At 37.5% G+C, this 20,110-nt stretch overlaps 2 protein-coding genes across 4 annotated transcripts; one reads left to right on the forward strand and one right to left on the reverse strand.

Moving 5' to 3' along the window:
* The first annotated feature begins 1,718 nt into the window (after nt 1–1,718).
* Nucleotides 1,719–14,798, forward strand: LOC113236591 (CTL-like protein 1). Of its 2 annotated transcripts, none has more exons than XM_026472730.1 (12): nt 1,719–2,112; nt 2,333–2,870; nt 3,678–3,847; nt 3,968–4,027; nt 4,123–4,290; nt 4,821–4,953; nt 10,902–11,049; nt 11,817–11,954; nt 12,115–12,277; nt 12,522–12,743; nt 13,953–14,114; nt 14,314–14,798. In XM_026472730.1, exons 1-11 carry the CDS (start codon nt 2,008–2,010, stop codon nt 14,109–14,111), a joined length of 2,004 nt encoding a protein of 667 aa, XP_026328515.1. In that variant the 5' UTR covers nt 1,719–2,007; the 3' UTR covers nt 14,112–14,114; nt 14,314–14,798. The 2 variants fall into 2 exon arrangements, with proteins under 2 accessions (XP_026328515.1, XP_026328516.1); XM_026472731.1 differs by having other exon boundaries at nt 13,953–14,104.
* A 520-nt stretch (nt 14,799–15,318) lies between these two features.
* On the reverse strand, nt 15,319–18,161 carry LOC113236592 (ribosome biogenesis protein BRX1 homolog). Of its 2 annotated transcripts, none has more exons than XM_026472734.1 (5): nt 17,995–18,161; nt 17,571–17,847; nt 16,164–16,447; nt 15,774–16,011; nt 15,319–15,565 (listed from the first exon to the last, which is right to left on the reverse strand). In XM_026472734.1, exons 1-5 carry the CDS (start codon nt 18,118–18,120, stop codon nt 15,366–15,368), a joined length of 1,125 nt encoding a protein of 374 aa, XP_026328519.1. In that variant the 5' UTR covers nt 18,121–18,161; the 3' UTR covers nt 15,319–15,365. The 2 variants fall into 2 exon arrangements, with proteins under 2 accessions (XP_026328519.1, XP_026328517.1); XM_026472732.1 differs by having other exon boundaries at nt 15,319–15,568.
* Between the last annotated feature and the right edge of the window lie 1,949 nt (nt 18,162–20,110).

Here is a 20,110-nt window from a genome sequence, read left to right on the forward strand (position 1 = left end):
CAAAGCGGAAATGTCGAGGAAGAAAAAGACTTATTAATAATATTCGTTATGAGTGGTAGAGTTTGAGGCAGTGTTAATAATATAATATCTGAATTTATATTATCTTCCCCTGACGCTCCCGATTTTATAGAAAGGATGGCTCTACCCACCTCCATCTCTCTGACTGTTCGCAAAGTAAAAATATTAGTACTATATTTATTTTGATTAAAAAATGCCAATTCAGAAAGTGGAACTGTGTCTGCGCATGGAAGGGTTAGAAAATGTTTGTTTATCTCTTCAGGGTTAGAGATGTGAAGCGGTAGGGTATCTGATCGTTTATTGTAAGGGAGAACATCATTCTTTAAATTTTTCCAGAGCCTCTTAGAATCATCACAGCAGCTGTTTATGCGTTGATTAAAATATGCGCGCTTTTCAGAAAGCATGGCAATATTCATTTGTCTTTTTAGGCTCTTGTAATATTCTTTATGAGTATCGAGTCGGCTTCTACGCTTATTTACGCTACATTCAGTTTTATATACTATTTTATTGAATGAATTTTTATTAAGTTCAGTTAGTATTAGAATAAACTAAAACATATTAATTAGTACTGCAGTCTTATGTCTGTTTGGGATTTTTCATTAGAGGAAATACTGGTTCCCAAACTGGTGATAAGGAAAAAACCATCTTCGCTGTTGAAATTAGGATGTTTTTTAATTTCAATGGCCTCTCGCAGCATCCTGGGTAGATAAAAATAAGATAAAAAGAAGTCTCTTTTGCAAGGACCTGGGGTTTGTCAAACTTCATTGAATGTGTAGGTTTATCCATGACATGCTCGCAGACTGCAGACTTGTTTACGCGACGGTGTTTGACATCAGCTATATGTTCTTTGACGCGGGTACAAATACTTCGCTTTGTTTGTCCAATATAAGAGAGACCGCACTCACAGTCAAGCTTGTAAACTCCTGCATCCTGTAAGAGGATGTTACATTTCACGGGTCTCAGGAACTGAGAAATCTTCCTCAGGGGCTTGAAATAGGTCTTGATAGATACACGCTTGAGGACTCTTCCGATCTTGTCTGTAACACCTCTCACGTAAGGTAAGATGGCAGGTCTTCTCTCGACTGTTGGTGGTGTCACACGGGGCCTGCGGCATTGGCGTAGAATCTTCAACTTATTCGCATGTAGGACTTGCTTTATATGCTGAAGTTCCCCTGCCAGATGATTACTGTCGCAGACACCATGTGCTCTCTGAAACAAAGATTTGCCCACGGTAGCTAACTGGCTAGGATGGTGATGGGAATTACCATTGAGATTCCTATTTGTATGGGTTTCTTTCGAAATACAGTATGGCCTAAGGCCGACTTCCATCCACCTTTTGTTGTTGTCCTTTTGTTTTTATGTATACTTATTTATCTAAATTTATTTTAGAAAATAACATAAAAATGTAAGTGCTGTAATAATAATATAATATTCATTCTTTATTTATACCATGTTTATTTACATCTCATGATACCTCGCCTGATTCCTTTTTCACTTTTTCTCCAACTTTCGAATCCCGTTTCCAAATTACATTCCATGATATTATAAAAGTTTCACCCTTTTTAAAAACAAGTTAATCAAAACACTTTGAATGTGACTAAAACTCTTACTGTGAAGAGCCTAGAGAAATAAAAAAAAAAACAGCGAAGCTGTTAAGGGGGTGAAGGAGGTGAGGTAAGGGCAAAGCAAAGGCAGCAGCGAGCCGCGGTCTTGCGCGCGGCGGCGGCGCGTAAGGGCTTTTATTGGCTAGACTTTTTTTGTTGTTGTTGTTGACGTTGTTGTATGTATGAGTCCGCGTTGCGCGCGGTTTTTCGGAAGAACGGCGTCCGTTTGTTGGTAGCGTCGTTACGTCGGCGTTTGCCTGCGCTGTTTCTTAGAGGCGAAATTATCGGTTAATATTGGTTATTTTCATTGTTATTCTTTTGTTTCAATTAAATTGGAATGTAATGTTATATTTGTATCATTCCTGAAGCATAGTGTTGTGTGACAATGGGGTGTGCTCAAAGTGAAATAGCCCCTCAAAATGAAGCTCCAAAAAAAGGCTGCACAGATGTACTCTGGCTGATTATTTACATTCTGTTTTGGATTTTAATGGTAAACATTTGTTTTTATTCAACGTAAATAACTATCTCTACAACTACGGTATTGAAAAAGTAATAATGTAATATATACATACCTGTTATACCTTTTTACTGTTATTATTTTTCTCGATAACCAAATAAAGAAATGTGACCTTAATTTTTATCGATCTTAACTACTATTGTTAGCTTACGTGCCGTAGTACTTACTTATTATTTGTATACTTATTATTCAGATTATTGTTGCGGCCATTTCGTTCGTTTACGGCAATCCTCAGAGACTCATCAATGGATACGATTCGTTTGGAAATACTTGCGGAGTGAAGACCAATAAAAAACTCCTTAACTTACCAATCGCCGGTATTGGCACCGAGGATAAGAGCTACCTCTTTTTTATGGACGTCAAACACCTGCGACGATCGATCAAAATCTGTGTGAAAAAATGCCCCGACAAGCAGCTGGATACTTTCAACGACATACAAAACTTTTACAGGGAAACTGGTTCAAACTTATGTAGATATGACATAAATTTGAATAATGTATCAACCATTCCCAAAGATCTACATGGCACCATTGGTCCTTGTCCGATTTTGCCTGTGTATGATTCTTTTCCATTATTAAACCGATGTGTACCAAAAAAGGCAAAGGATTTGGCAGAAAAAGTTGTGAGTGACTTCTATGAGTTGCTTAACAGTTGGGATACTATTGAGCAGATGCTGTCTGATCTTTATTCATCTTGGAAGGAAATGATAATATGTATTATTATAGCATTTAGTAAGTATCTTTTAATTTCCTTATATTCTTATTTTCATATGCTAGAACCAAACAAATGCTTTAAATTTTATGAATGTATTTTTGTGTATTATAGCATAATTTACAGTAGCACATGCCTAGTGAAACTATTCAATAAGTGACCTAATTACCTATACATTCATACATAAACATCCAATAGCTAGTTAACATGGCAGACTGTATCACAGGGTAATTAATGTGTGGGCTGACATTGAGCGCTCAGAAACACTGACTCACTACAGTTAACTCTATGATGTCATGTTTCCACATTGTCCAGTTCTACAATAGTGTGAAATTCAATTGAGATATACTTCCAAAAATTAATGATTACATGCTAAAAAAATTGCCATATTTTTTTAATGATTTTATCAGACTTCAATAATTTTACACTGCTGTCAAGTTCTACTTAACTATGTTATTGTTCTGCTTAATAAATACGTACCTATATTATAATTATTTCCTCCACACAAAGGTCAAATAATTGTAACAGGAAGAACTATTTAAAAACAATGTTTTGTTTCGAGTATCATTATGAAAATGTATCTTAAGTATATAGTTTTTTATTTTAATGAATGCCAAGTTGCTAGTTATAAATAATCTTATTTTTTTGTTCAATTTCAATGAGTAACCAGTATCCATTTCACTAGTAAAAACTAATCAGTTCCCTTCAATCCACCAAAATCTAAAAACTCCTCAAGTGTACCACAAATAATTTAACATAATACTACTATTACTATGGCAAATAAATTTAATAATATTAAATAAACTTAATGATTATCTTATTTACAGTATGTTCGCTAGTAATGGTCTCAATCCTCCATCTCTTGGCAACCTTTGTTTCTTTTATATTCATGATCCTGGTATCTATTGTGAGTGTAGCTGGCACTGCCTTGCTTTGGTACACATACCACGAACTGAGGACTGGCCAAAAAGACTTTGCTGATACTCCTTTTTTAACTGTAAGTAAAATGTGTGACAAAACCTATTTAATTTTGTTCCATGTTTAGAATGATTGTTTTCACGTACATAGGTCACTATTAAAGCGAAGTAATAAATCTTTTTCTTTGTGTTGTTTTCAGGAATCTCTTAAGAACAAAGAGGCATTTCTGTGGTATTCTATTATAGCCACAATAATAACTGTAAGTATGATAAGGAGTGGATAACTCTGTTGAAATGTAACCAGTGTCAAATAATATTTTTGTCATTTGTTTTAATATAATTTTTCCACTTTCAGTTAATACTCCTGCTGCTGGTATTTGTTATGCGATCGCGGGTCTCGTTTCTGGCGGCTCTATTCAAGGAAACTGCGCATTGTCTAGGCTCGATACCAGCATTGTTTTTACAGCCTATAATAACGTTTTTCTTCCTTGTACTGTTTCTTATGTTTTGGTCTGCAGTTGTGGTTAGTATCTACACTTTTCCACTCTTAGTATAAGCATTTGGGCTACAGCCGCACAAATAGATATTTCTGGATCACGCCCAATAGCTTTCCTGCTACAGAGACTATAGTTTCGAGACTTGCTTATTCTTTACCGTGTTAGAGGAGTTACCAAATTATTTTTCTATATTCCTAGTAGGTACACTAAGAGCGTTTACTCACGACGACTTTGATGCAAACGCGATGGAGTCGCTAATCGTCTACTTTACACACACGCGCGTCTGCATCGATGCGTTCGCGCTTTTATATCGAAGCAATTGCACATTTGTATCAATGCACTTGGGCGTTTGCATCGAAGCAATCGCCTATAAGTCGCAAGTGTACCGATGCAATCGCGCGTTTACATCGCTGCTAAAAATCGCCGTGTCTCAAATTTTTTGTCCCTTCACCCTAAAGTTACATGACAATAACAATTTCTCATTATCGTGTGTGCAATCACTTACCTACTTTCCAAAGATTCCTCAGAGCAATTGATTACCATATAATTGTTGCAGGTGTGTTTAGCAACAGCGGAGTATCCAGGCATACCCTACAAGACGAATTTCCTAATCAACGGCAGCGCGACGCCCGCCAAAGTTGATAATTCTGCAGTACAAATTAATGGGAACCCAGATTCCATCAACAAAAGTAAGATTTATTATTTTTTATTTGGGGTTTCTCTTAATCCAGAGCGAGGGTATTTTACGGAGAACCAAAGTCACGAAAATAGGGCGTTGTGCCTACTATATTGAAATCAGTTTACTGAGTTTGTAGACAAACACAACTGATTCTTGCACCTTGTTAAATGTTACACAAAGTGGGATTTACTTCAAAGAACTCCTCAGCAATATAAGCAACTTCAACTTCAACTTTTGTATCTATGGCTCCGTCGTTTTGCGCGACGATTTCGCCAACGTCAGGGTTGAAAGACATGTAGAGCGGTGGCGAGATAGATTGCCGGTTATTAAAATACTTCGGCGATTATTATACACATTGACGGTTATATATATATACATATTTTTAATGACATTACAAAAATATAATTTGAGGGCTCATGTTATTTTCTTACTTTTGCAAACATTTTTGGAAGTTTTATTTAGCGGAACATAAAAATTAAAATCGTTTAGTAAAAGAGAGTTAGGCATCATTTTCGTTCAGTAACAAACTTTTGACCTGGGTCAACGTGGAAAATTATCATGGAGGATGGAAAAAGAAATAAAATTATACGAAAGATAATGGGAGAATACGGGAAGAATGAAGAATATTAATTTTTAAAAAAAATTAAGACTTCAGAAATGGGAATTATTCTCCGACATCATTAGTTGGGACAGAAAATTATGAAATGAATGTGGTCGAGCGGAGGCTATTCGGAGCTGGTTACAGATTTATGTTATTAAGTTTTAGAAATTTGTATAAAGTGAAAACTAGTGGACTTTAGCAGTTCCCCTCGTTTTTCTTCTTCGGTGCGGTGCCGAAGGCTTCACCTCTTCACACTACCGTCCTTCTTACCCACCATGACAGCGCAACATAAGAATGCAGATCGTTCAGCGGTGCCTAATCCCCCCACCGCGTTTATTATTGAGTTCGCTAACATCCGCGGACTCCACTCCAACCTCAAAGCTGTCCACCATCACCTCGAGACAGCCCGGCCTGCCCTGCTTTTCCTGACGGAGACGCAGATCCGCCGTCCGAATGATATGAGTTACTTGAACTACCCCGGCTACTCGCTTGAGGAAAACTTTCAGGCCAAAGCCGGGGTATGTGTATATATTCGTTCGGATGTGTGCTGTCGCCGTCTGCGCTGCCTGGAGGACCCCTCCTTTTCCACTATGTGGGTGCTCGTAGAATCTAGTTGTTCAGCTAGAGTCTTCGCGTGCTTATATAGATCCCACAGTGGGGATGCGGAGACAACTAGGCTCTTTGACCAACTGAGCCAGGCGACTCTTGACGCGCAGGCGCAGTTCCCATCTGCGGAGATGGTCGTGTTGGGGGACTTTAATGCTCACCATGAATCATGGTTAAGTTCCCTCAAGACTGACCATGCAGGAAGAACTGCCCACGCTTTCGCTCTCACGCATGACTTGACCCAACTGGTAACCCAGCCCACCCGGGTTCCAGACATATCGGATCATGCACCCTCTTTGCTTGACCTTCTGCTCGCGAGTCACCCTACCTACTATACAGTATCAGTCAGCGCCCCCCTGGGAAGTTCTGATCACTGTTTGGTTGGGTGTAAGGTTTCCCAAATGCCTCCAACTAAGCTGAAGGAGGTCACTCGTCGCATTTGGCACTACTCGTCGGCGGATTGGGATGGTATGCGCGACTACTTTGCGTCCATCCCTTGGTTGCAGCACTGCTTTGCGGGAAAGGATGCCTCAGCAGCTGCCGATGCTGTTGTCGATGAGATTGGAACGGCTATGGATTACTACATACCGTCTTCCAGTGTCATCGCCAATCGCAGAGGACGCCCTTGGTTCAATCGCGAATGCATGGACGCTGTTAATGAGAAACAGGCTGCATATCGTGGTTGGATCAGGGGTCGTGTAACAAAGGATCCCAACCTTGCGTCCCTTAAAGCAGCCTATAACAAAGCAACCAAGTCTTGCAGGAGGGCTTACATAAGAGCGGATGCCCAGCGCGTTTCACGGATTGGCCAGAAGCTGGTAGCCCATCCCACCGGTAGCCGTGCCTACTGGAGCCTGGCCAAAGCCGTGCAGTCCAATTTTTGTCGTTCGTCGCTGCCGCCTTTGAGGTATCCCGATGGATTTTTGGCCTATGGCCCCGAAGAGAAAGCCAATTTATTGGCCGACCTTTTTGGGGCTAACTCGCGCATTCACGACCAAGATGCGCAACCGCCGTCAATTCCCCACTGCGGAGTCACAATGCCTGATATAGTTATCAGACAATGTGATGTCCGCAAGGAATTGCAGACTCTTGACGTGCGGAAAGCCTATGGTCCGGATGGGATACCTCCTATCGTCCTTAAAAGGTGTGCGGCGGAGTTGTCTCCCGTACTGACGCGCTTATACCGCCTCTCATACCAATCTGGTAACGTGCCCCTAGCTTGGAGGGAGGCCAACGTGCAACCTATCCCCAAGAAAGGAGATCGGTCTGATCCGACAAACTATCGCCCAATAGCTGTCACTTCAGTGCTCTGCAAAGTGATGGAGCGGATTCTAAATATCCAGATAATCCGGCACCTGGAACGTCACTCCATTCTTAATGATCGGCAGTATGGGTTTCGGCCGAACCGATCAACGGGTGACGTTCTAGCGTATCTAATGCATCTCTGGGGTGAAGCTATCGACAAACAGGGCGAAACCTTAGCGATAAGTCTGGATATTGCTAAGGCGTTTGATCGGGTCTGGCACCGTGGTCTCCTCTCCAAGCTTCCGGCATATGGTCTTCCCGGCCGCCTTTGTGAGTGGATCTCCGGCTTTCTGCGCGAGCGAAGATTGCGTGTCCTTGTTGACGGAGGCACTTCGCGGCTCGTGACAGTTAATGCTGGGGTGCCACAGGGCTCAGTGCTGTCGCCCACGCTGTTCCTTCTGCATATCAATGACTTGTTGCCTTTTGGCAACATTCATTGCTATGCAGATGATAGCACAGTGCACGGTTGCTATTATAAGCAATCGTCAAGCACCCGGGAGGACCCTGAGAGAAACCGGGAAAAACTTGTCGCTGAGCTCAACCATGTTTTGGAGCATATATCGTCGTGGGGCTCCCGAAACTTGGTTGAGTTCAATGCCAAGAAAACCCAGGTATGCGCGTTCAGCTCCAAAAAATCCCCATTCCTTCCACTTCCCCATCTTCAGGGTACAACGCTGACGCTGCAGGACAGGCTCAGTCTACTGGGGATGAGCATCCGGAAGGACATGAGCAACAAAGATTACATCGAGAGCGTCATCTGTACCGCGTCGCGCAAGCTTGGCATCCTGAACAAGGTGCACCGATTTTTTACTCCAGAGCTGCGATACCTGTTGTATAAAGCTCAGGTCCGAAGCAGCATGGAGTACTGTTCGCACCTTTGGGACGGCTCTGCCAAGTACTTGCTCGATGCCCTAGATGGACTGCAGCGCTACGCCTTCCGTGTTGTCAACGATCCTCATGTAACTGAGCATGCGGAGTCGTTACAGCTTCGCAGAGATATAGCGTCTCTTAGCGTATTCTATCGTCTGTACCACGGTGAGTGCTCTGAAGAGTTATTCAACCTTGTCCCTTCCTCTCCTTTCCATCAGCGGACCACCCGTGCCGGACTGCGTTGCCACAGTTGGACGGTCAGTTCAATACCGTCCCGCACTAAAAAGTTTGGCAATTCGTTTTTATGCCGAACCATCAAATTGTGGAACCAACTCCCGGCGCATGTATTCCCTCCCCTCTATAACATCGGGTCCTTCAAACGTAGTGTGAAGAAGCATTTGGCCAGACCGGCAAAATGATAGTGACGGAGTGAAGATATTTGTGTTTTCCATCCGTTACTCTCATCTCTGGACTGTATTCGCACTTTCCATCAGGCGCGGTGCAGTCATTTTGCCGAGTCACAATAAAAAAAAAAAAAAAAAAAAACAGTGTGCATTGGCTAGGAAATAGTTGATATTTATTGGGCGAGGAATATTTTCGGGAAGCAAATCGTAAAGTGGGAAGCTTATTAGGGGGCAGTTAAAAAATAAGTGCTCTAGAGTGCCTTCCTCTAGTCCACATTCACAGAGGGAGTGATCACGTACTTTAATTTTGGCTAGGAAAACCGGGGAGCAATCGTGACCCAGTCTCAGCCGGATAATCATTGATCAGCAATATAAGATTCATAATTTTAATTTTGGTAGTAACTATTTAGAAATTATACTCAATGACGAAACTCGTATTGTTCTTTTCTGTGTTAGCATTCAGAATAAAATATTATTACGATCAAGGATTTTGTGTCTAAAACAGCGGTTATACGATTTCTCGTTGATGCAATAATTAGACAGTTGGTATTTAAAAAAAAAGTTTTAATGGGTATTTCTTTTTTTTTGCACACTCATAGCCCCGCACTGGGGAAACGCTGTATCGCGTGTGCCATGCACAGACACTTAGGTAGGTACACCCAAACTCAAGAGAGAAATAAATGTAGGCCATACAAATATTTCTCCCGGCCCGGGACCTCTGCGTGGCAGTTTATTGTAAATTGTCTACTTAGAATTACATCTTGTAAACAACGTCTGACTATATGTATGTCTTGTAGACGAGTTCTAGAGCAAGAGTCTGGGCAAACTTATGCGCGGGCTCAAAGACGTGCAAATGTGGAGACGTCGAATATTTGGCACTGGACGGACCGACATTGACTTATGATATAATCTCAAAACTTTTAATCGCTATAGCCCAGCAATGCACACACGCCAGCTCATCAAGCTACACATTGACGTACCTTGTTCCGTTAAACTGGAGGCGATTTTCGAACAAGAATGTGTAGTCTGATGTGCCATTGTCCGTACCTCTTCAAATCCGATAATACCAAATCACGTCAAAATAATCACGTCAAATTTTCTTTCAAACGCATGTTGCGCAAGCATCTGTTTGAAAATTGTCAAAATCAAGACTCAGTATAATGTTGCTGTGGGTACATATTATATACTATTATAATGTGTATGTAGGTTTATCATGTATGTACATATTTATTAAGTACGTATAATTATGTTATATTATTTATTTTATACCATATAAATTAACTGTTAGCTTATAGTATTTTGTTCTTTTTGTTTGTAGCACCCACCTATTTTTTTTCTATTTGGCGCAATGGTTGACTGGTAGAAGGTGCCTTGTGACATTGAGCCTGCCATTTGTATTTCAGTATATTGAAAAATAAAGTTTAAATAAATGAATAATATGACGGCCTTCGTATCTTTAGTAACATGCAGAAATAAAATTAACAAATCGTGTTCAACAACATACTCCTCCTTATTGTAAACACAGACTCAAAGTGTACGTACTGTAAGGAGTGCTGGTGCTGTTGGTGGAGTTCAGTTGATTATAGTGCAGTCGCTTGGGATGTTCTGTCAACCGCAGATCTCGCTTAGTAAGTTTAACATTCAAGGTTCAAAAGGGTAAAGGGTAATGGTAATAAATCTTTAATGGTAATAATTATGATCTTAAAAATGTATATTGTACAGGAGATTTTTAGTAAAATGGTAAATGGTTAAAAAAAATAACAAGAAGATGTGTCCTCTGCCCCGATCGGGCAGGGAGTGACGATGGAACGAAACAAAATTAGAATACGAGTAATGCGAGGCAAAAGAATGGAACAATTCAAAATTGTAATGTAAATACGAGTGAGAGAATAAAATAAGAAGTTTAAATAAAAAGGTGGGATGACAATCAAGGAGGTCACACCGTCACAGTACTATTGCAAATATTATTATAAAAATGCACTACGCACAAATACAATATGGATTTTTGATGACCATTGTGTTAATAACAAACAAGTAAATTTTCAGTCAACCGTGACCATGGGACCCGAAGTGAAGTGCCCGAAACGTCGTTTTGTTTGAAAAAACAAATATACGCGATTTAAATCCGGAAAAATAGTTTCATTTCCTAAGTAAATTTTCCTTTATTTGCAGCATTTTCATTCCAAACCGTCGATTTTGACCCCATGTGGGTGAAGAGCATGTGGTGGATTTGCCTCATCAGCCTGGTATGGGGCAGCGAGTTCATCCTCGGCTGCCAACAGATGACCATTGCTGGTGCTGTTTCGCATTGGTACTTCAGGTACTAAGCCTGTTAGAATGCATTTAGAAAATACATGGCAGAGTAGGTTTACAATAACGAGTTTTTTCAATAACCTTGACGCCGGTGCTACGCAGACGTTATTTGATATATTTGTGAGATAAAGCATTTTTGTGTTTTCAACAATATTAAACAGTCACATTACATTTTCTTATTATTTCCTTAATGGCGGCCACTAGGCTTGGGCCAGTGTCAGTTTCGAGGAAAGCGGTCAGATAATATTGGTCAAAAACGCCAACCTTATGGCAGCCTCTTTATATTCCAGCAGCAAGAGACTATCTTTTCAACTTTTTTTTTGTAATACCACAGATGAACAAATCGTGGGCCTGGTGGTAAGCACCACGCCTGTCCACTGACATTTCGCAAAACAAATATGTGCCACATCAATCACAATTAGACATGTTTCTTGTTTTTGTTAAAATTTGGTCATAAACAAATGTATATAAAGTACGTATGCACAAAAGGAAAATAAATAGCAGTAATCTAAATATTTTTCTTTGATTTTCCAATGTTTTTGTGTCAGAGCATTTTTAGAAGGCACTCATCATCATCATTATCAAGCCATTTATACGTCCCACTGCTGGGCACAGGTCTCCTTTCAGACGAGGGTTTAGGCCACAGTCCGCATCGCTGGACCAATGTGTGTTCGGGACTTCACACGTTTTCCGAGGGTTGTGAACCTTCGCAGAGTGGAAACTATTATTTTTAACACATATTGTTTGTTATATCCAAATGTGTATTTTTTTCAGGGGTCAAAACTCACAATCTCCTGTACTATATTCCATTGGCAAGTTGATAAAGTATCATTTGGGTTCCGTCGCAAAAGGATCGTTCCTCATTACGATATTCAAGATTCCACGTCTTATACTTACGTATTTACATGCCAAGTTAGTATATTATTTTTTTAAACATATGTTTAAACCATATGTTTATCTATATGCTGTATGTGATTAGAAAATTATTCATACGTACCTATAAGATAGCACAAAGGTTATTTAATTGCATTGGTGTATTCCCAATAGTTCAAGTTACATGGTATACTTACAGGTTAACAGCTAGATCTGAAAAGGGCTCCGAATGCGCGAAATGCGGTCTCAAATGCGGTATATGCTGCTTTTATTGTCTCGAAAAATTCATTCGGTATTTGAACCACAACGCATACACCATCATCACAATCGAGAGAGTGCATTTTTGTAAAGCTGCTGCTAAGGTAACTATTATTGATTCAACTAAATTTTCATAATTAAGTTAACAAAATAACTGTTACATGATTGCAATCCGATTTTATTTAATTATTGTAAATTTTATTTACTGTTCCCTCATAGCTGCAATGGATTAGTCATATCAGATAAAAGATTGTACCATTTGATCCTATGACCATTTCTATTTGTTACACATTTATGAACTACCATAAAGTTAGACCTTAAATAGTAATTCATATTTCCGTATTCCAGGCTTTCAGTACATTAGTGAACAACGCATTACAAGTGGCTACAATCAATAGTATTGGCGATTTCATACTGTTCCTGGGCAAGTGTATAGTGACTGCAGTGACAGGCATCATCGGCCTGCTGCTGCTTAAACGCAACTCCGATCTACACTTCTTCGCTGTTCCCACTCTCGTCATCTGCATATATTCCTTCTTTATCGCACACTGCATTTTATCTCTTTATGAGGTGTGTTTACACTTTTCATAAGTAATATTTGAAATAGAAAATAGATCTCTAAGCGTGTCATGTCGAATGATACACAAGTCTGATATAAAACTATCAAACATGCACTATAGTAAGGTTTTCAATGTCTATTGCCACATGCACATTTATTTTCTGGTACCACTACGAACATACGTACGTTATATAACGCGTCCATTAGTTTGTATTTGAATCATTTAGACACATAATTCGCTTAATTATTACTTGGTGTTTGTCTGTAGATATAATAATTGTCCATGCGAGGAACGTCTCAGTCACGCAGTACGTTTTCATTACAAAATTCAGTGGTGTAAAAAACTGCAACTTTAAAACGAACGGAATTACTTGCACTTTGGTACAATCGGTCTACTTTCCCGATCGGTCCACTTTCACTATTCGTCTACATCCCGATTCGTCTAATTCCCATTTCGTCTACTTTCCTGATCGGTCGAGTTTCACTATTCTTCTGCTTTCCAGATCGGTCCACTTGTTATTCCGTATTCGTTCATTTCCCATTTCGACCACTTTCCAGATCGATCTTCTAAAAGGAGGAAATTCTCAATTCGACTGTATTTTTTGTATGTATGTTACGTGATAAACTCCGGTTATTTGTGAACCGATTTTGATGGTTTTTTTTTATTGGAAAGAGTCAGTAAATTATTAATTTGCAGAAAATATTCCACCTCTGAGAGTGGCAAACTGGGGAATGAATCCGGTTTCGCGCACTTCCCAGTAACCGATTTCGATAAAACTTGGCAAATTGATGTAATTCCACAAACTTTTGAGGTCGGTTTCTTTAGTACTCTGTACTGTACTGAGATTATCTGAGTAGACGCATCATTAAAGTAGACCTATCAGGAAAGTAGACCAAACAGGAAAATAGACGAATCGGGAAAAACAAGTGGACCGATCGGGAGAGTAGACGAATAGTCAAAGTGGACCGATCGGGAAAGTAGACCAATTGTACCGATGGGATTACTTGGTCGTTCCTCAAACAATATGCATGACATTTAAAACTAGCATTAAACATACAATTGTACAAAACCCAAATTTTGTATTTCGATCTGTGACCTCAGATTATAAAAATATTCGGAACTGTGTAAAAAGACAAATAGAAAAACTGCGCTTCAGTAGGCAGTTGACGATATATTATACGCATATTCATATAAGTTAATATTCAGTTTTATCTTTCAGATGGTGGTTGATTCGTTATTCTTGTGCGTGTGCGAGGACCGCAATATGAACGGTGATGAGGGTAGATGGAAAAACTCGCGTCTGTCTGAACTTGGCGGTGATTCTCAAAAGAGAAACATTGAGGGTGCAGAACTACAGAACTTGCAGAACAAGTACTGAACAGTAAGTTGCTTACGCAAGCTTTATATTGGTGTGTGTTTCTTATTATAATGTAATTAAGTATAGCCGTCAACATTATCTTCATAGATATTGTTCTTATACTCTTATATTGCTTTCTTAGAATGAACGCTTCGGCACATATATCTCTCACACTCTTGATAATAGATCTCAATAAAATATTATCTGAATGTTATTTTTGCAGGTAACATGATTACGAATTTGGATCAGAAAAAAATGAATTTTAAAGTTGTCCGCTTTACTGAGCTTTTATTTTATCCTTAGGTTATATGGCTCTACAAAGCACTGATTTATCTTATACACAATTGTATGCTACAAATCTTTTTGAAAATTTTGTATACTCATGTTAGAGTGATAGATGTGATTTATGAATGTTTACAAGATGTTGAGAATTATTTTATTGATATGCCATATTTTGGATGAAAGTTCTGATTTTAAATAATTGTAATTTCTATTATTACATGATTAATAAATACTCTTTAAATCGCATAGTAAAACGTAATTGCGTATTTAGTATTCATAGGTGTAAGTGACGATATTGAACTTTTAGATTTGCATTTTGTAAAACAATTTAAATTATTTAAGACTAGCATTAAGTTTGCTTTTGAACTATGTTTCATATTTTACATACCCAAATCAATTTCGAATGATGAAGTACAATTTATATTTTTTTACAAATTTAATAGATTTTAATAATTTAGATCGCTTTTACATACGGAAAGATACAGATATTTACTTGTGGAATTTTTTTGCACAGAAGTTTTACAAATTATTTTTTATGAATACATTATGTTAAATGATCTTTCAACCGTCCATTTTTAAAGCATAATCTCACTGAATGCACAATTCAGAGCTCACTTTTTGGGTTGATCTATTATATTGTGATACTTTACAAAATTTAATTAACATGCAACTATTAATCATGCAATGTGTGGTAACTTTGTGTAATGTAGTGTTTCAGTTTCTTTAAATGTTTATTTGCACTTGATGTCTTACTAAGCACCTGTTACATTCAGACAAAGAATTTTATTCTTTCTACCTCATGTGTTCTTCCCATTCGAGCTTTGCTCTTAAATACCTAAATGTAACATTTAGTGGCACAATAATTGCTGCCCATATATTTGATGGCAATGTACTGTCAATGCTATTATTATTTTTGTAATTGTAAACATTGCATTTTTATCAATAAATCCAATATTGTGTGAAAAAGAATTGTTTTATTGCAGAATAAAAATCTTATCCTTTAGTTGGTTTTTTCTTTTTCAGCAAATGTTTTCTCTTCTTGATTTGATCAGAGATTGCTTTGCTCTTTGCCTTGAGTTGTTTGCGGCGAATTACTTTGTCTGGTCTATTCTTAGCCTTCTTCATAGAGAATACAGGTTTGCTCGGAAGTTCAGGCTCACTGTCTGCCATAGATTCATCCTCTTCTTTTACTTCTATAACAATACAATAACGTTAGAATTTTCAAACAAACGAGCAACTTGAAATTTTGAAAACCAGTTCATTTTAAAACTTTTTTAAGAAAATTGATCAATATTTTTTGCCTTTTTTATATTTTAAGCCTAAAATATAAACATGAAATTATTTTGTACCATAACTGTATGAACTGTCACTGCTCTTCCTATGACAATTGTACCCACCCACCTTTCATCAGAACTTCTTGAGCTTTCTCCAATGGATCTCCTTTGAAAAATTCTGGACCTTCAATATCAGGATAAGCAGTTTCTGGTCTAGTGGCTTCATATACAACTTTCTGCTCAATTCTCTTCTCGTATTTGTTAGCAGCTTTCTTTGAGAATGCCTGTCTTAACTTTGCTGGACTTACATACTTAGGGTTTTCCCATAAAGTACCACCACCAAATGACCCAGAAAAGATTTTTACCTAAAAATAAAAGTAGGAACTAAGTGGCACTAACCCAACTTGTTAAAGAATAAAATAAGGATTTCTTTTTATTGGTATAAAAAGTAGCCAAAAATTTGAGATTTAGAATATCTCAATCTTTAAGTAAACTTAAAAAAATAAAAACTACTAACAGGGTTTAACACAAATCTAGGTCCAATTTCAGCAAGTGCACCATCTTCAGACAATATCTGGTAATTTCTGAACCAAATTCTATTGTCCAGGATCATGAAACTATACACATGGTCAAAGAAAGGCTGACTCTTGGGATGGTGGTACGGCACTCCAAATATTTGCGTCAGTAGCTCCTTTAGTAGGTTGTAATGGGCATCTTTAGTAAACTGAGGATCAAATGAGAGCAGCGGTCTGGACCCTCGAAGACAATTTCCAGTCATTTTCAACTCTCCCATTGTGTAAACTGTAATTATATATTGATGTATAGACAATGATAAATTAACAACTGTTTATTTTGTGAACTTGAACTAAATTTGCCCTTTTTATGATGGCCAGAGTGGGTTATAAGTCAGATATTTTTTATTTAACCCATCAACACTCGCTACTGGGTAAAAAATACCACAGAGTATTTATGTACGATGAATATTACTTTTCTGAGCGCCCTGGCGACACGGGGCTCTAGGTACCTTCTAACTAATAGTTAATGCATATGCACAGTGCGAGACAACCAGTTTGCACGCGGCCCTTGGGGACGCCATACAAATAAAGTGAGTATGGGAAAAAAAATACCCGGTAGCAACAGTACTTGTTATATTATTTTTCAGTTTACTTATGATTGTTTTCATCAGTCTTTACGATGACCAAGGGCCAAGAGAAGATTGTAGCAACTTTTTCAGGTTTAAAGAACACTATATGGTGGTATCATATGTCCTACAGAAGAATAAAGTGGTTCTCTTGACATCAACAACGCACCATGATGGCAAAGCCGGACATGATAATATATTATAACAGAGACACTTGGGTGTCAATATCGGCCTTGTTTTGTCAATCCCTGTGGACTATATCACTCCACCATATTGCGTCGCCTCACAGTAAGAGACAAGACCTCACATATGAGTACAGAGTTTTAGCCCTCTTCGTCAACGGTTCACTCAACACAATGTTCAACTCCTCAACCTGCCAAAGATCCCCCAATCGAAATTGGTTTCTTAGAGCCAGATAATGGCCACATTCCATTAAGTGCAGCACATCCTCAAGTCTGTTTTGCTCCATGTCGATTTTATCAATGTTCGTGTATTATAAAAATACTAATATTTTGTTAAACATATTTCTTTTAAATTTTTTGTACTTTTCTACAATAATCTATAATTTTTCAAAACTACTCATTACAAGTTCTATTTTGTAATTTTATTTAATAAGAATAACATCATTAAAACTACTACATCTTCACAGATTGAAAAATCAATTTTCTTATCTTAGATAATGCCCTTACATTCTATGGTATTTTTTACCCAGTAGTGAGTAATCGTGTCTGTAAACACCTAGCGAGCACTGGCTAACAAAAGTAATGTGTGTATATTACTTACTATTTTCCACTAGAAACTTGACACTGGGCCCATTAGGAATGTTTGCCATCCACATGTAAAGATCTCTCATTTTCCGTCCTTCAAATAAAATACATTTGTTGCAATTCTTCATTTCACTGATCTCATTCACAATGTACAAGTTCTTGCTTCTTTCCATTTTCGACTCAGTCTTGTGGTGTGGCATCAATTTCTTGATGTCCTCCATTAGATGGCGGTGTCGATGGTTTATACCACGAGCTGCAAATACCAAGACCCTTTGCCTATTGATCCATTTTACCTAAAAACACCAGCAGTTTGCCAGGTTATGATCGGATGTTAGAGACGTAAAAAGTATAAGTATTCATTAAAATTCTTCACATACAACAAATATCACGTAATTGATTACAATTTTCACTCTTGAATGGCTAAAAGATACATTTTTTACCTGTTTCGGCGTCGGATCATCGGACATTCGTACTGGCGGAAGTACTACAACATTTTCATCTTCCTTCTTACTTTCTTGTGTTTGTTTTTTATTTGTTTTAGACTTCTTGGCTTTCAATTTGGTCATTTTAATTTATTTCAAACACTAAAAAACACGTGGACCGAAGGGACGGACAACGCGAAGTATTTCGATTTTTTTAAATTTTGCTTATTTCGCAAAATGACACATGTCAAAGTTGCGCTTACATTTCAATGTAAAAGCGCATTTGCGTTAGAGGAAAAGATAAGTTATACCTCTGCATCATTCAAGGTACTTTTTATTATTATTCTTCTAATTCTAAAATTTTGATAGCGAAATTACTATATTAAACAAATGTGCTAGCTTATTTGGATCGCAAGCTGAGCAAGATACAAATGTAGCGACACAAAAGAATGGTTGTACTTTGCCCGGGGTTGCCAATTTGTGGGGAATTCCCCAAATTGCGGGGAATTTCAACTAGATTGAGGTTTTTTGGGGATTGGCGCTATGTGGGGAAAATTTGGGGATTCTAACATTTTATGATTCTGTTTAATCTATCGATGCATCGTTAGTTTGATCGTTATTGTTAGAAACACAGTGATGAACTATATCGATGTGTTTTTCAACATCAAGCAGCTTAAATAGAATTATTATCAGATCGTCTGGGTTCTGAATTGTAAAATGGAAAATATTTAAGTGCATATCAGAAAACTCAATACATATAAAATTATGTTCATTATTCAAATAACTTGCACATCTAAAAAAATATTTCGCTACAAATAGAACAACCGTCTAACAAAACTAGTATCAAAAATAATTTAAAAACATGTATCAAAACTAGACCTCTGCTAATTTCTCAGAGTAAAACGAAAGTGTTCATTTATTTACAAAAATATGGTTTACATAACAAAAATACTGATTGCAATTGATGAATTTAAATTAACTCTAAATGAAATAACAATTCTTTTAACAAAATTACCGTAATTTTTTTCAAAAGTTGCTCCATAAATTATCTTCGTTTATGCAATGAATCACGTACAACAAATATTATATTTGGAGCTGATTTTCTTGTAAGTAATCCATAATATTGGAATTAAATTGAATCTTTACTTACAAATACAAAAAAAAAATACTACAATTTTCAAGAATTACACTTTGTTGCAATGTTTGTATGCAATTTTAATATTTTTTTTGTTGATTTTATTGTTTACGACAAATTGTTTATTTAGACCATTATGGTTATTATACATACAAAATGGTGTTTCCTTTCAATAGACTAGATCAGTCACTCTTTCAATGAAATAGGTATGTGTTTTCTCATAAATTTGTGGTCATACGTTTATTGTATGCCAGAAATATTAGATACCTATGTATTTAGATGTCAGATATGCAATGTGATAAAATGTTATGCTTTAATTTAAATTAATTTTCTTTTCATGTCCTTATTTTGATGTTCAATCGGTACTTTTGTTGGGGAAGTGGCACATTTGGTTGTGAAAAAACTTGCTTTTTTGGTAAGCGGTTACTACTACTACTAGCGGTAAATACTACCCTTGTAAAATTACCAGTCGGTGCGTGTTGAGTTTGCGATCCTTTCTCCCACTTAGGCCCGTCCCCTCATTATAGCAAATAAACGATTTAAGGTCATCTAATTTTATAATTTGCTTAACATTTTACATTCTGTTTACATTCACAGCAAACGTAATAGATGGTTACATTTTGAGTTTCTAAATTTTTTATTATAGTTATTTTTAAGCGATGTATTTGTAATAAATAATGAAAACTCGAGATGTGGGAAATATGAACTTTGTTCTCCCCAAATTTGGGGATGTTAACCGTGATTTTTGGGGATTTTGAACAATTGGCATTGGCAACACTGATTTTGCCTGGCTTGCTCCTCACTCTACTTTTTAACATTTGTAAACTTTATTAAAATTAAGCATTTTGATAGATAACTTCAAGAATCCGTTTATTTGCAAAAAGCCATATGATGTTCATTTTCTCTTTTTGAACAGAAGTTATGATAGATGTTAACTATTGAATAAAATAATAATTAATCAATAGTTTATACAATTTTTTTTTTACTTAATTACAAGCC

This window comes from Hyposmocoma kahamanoa, unplaced genomic scaffold (genome assembly GCF_003589595.1).
Source record: "Hyposmocoma kahamanoa isolate Upper Pololo Valley unplaced genomic scaffold, ASM358959v1 92, whole genome shotgun sequence".
NCBI lineage: Eukaryota > Metazoa > Arthropoda > Insecta > Lepidoptera > Cosmopterigidae > Hyposmocoma > Hyposmocoma kahamanoa.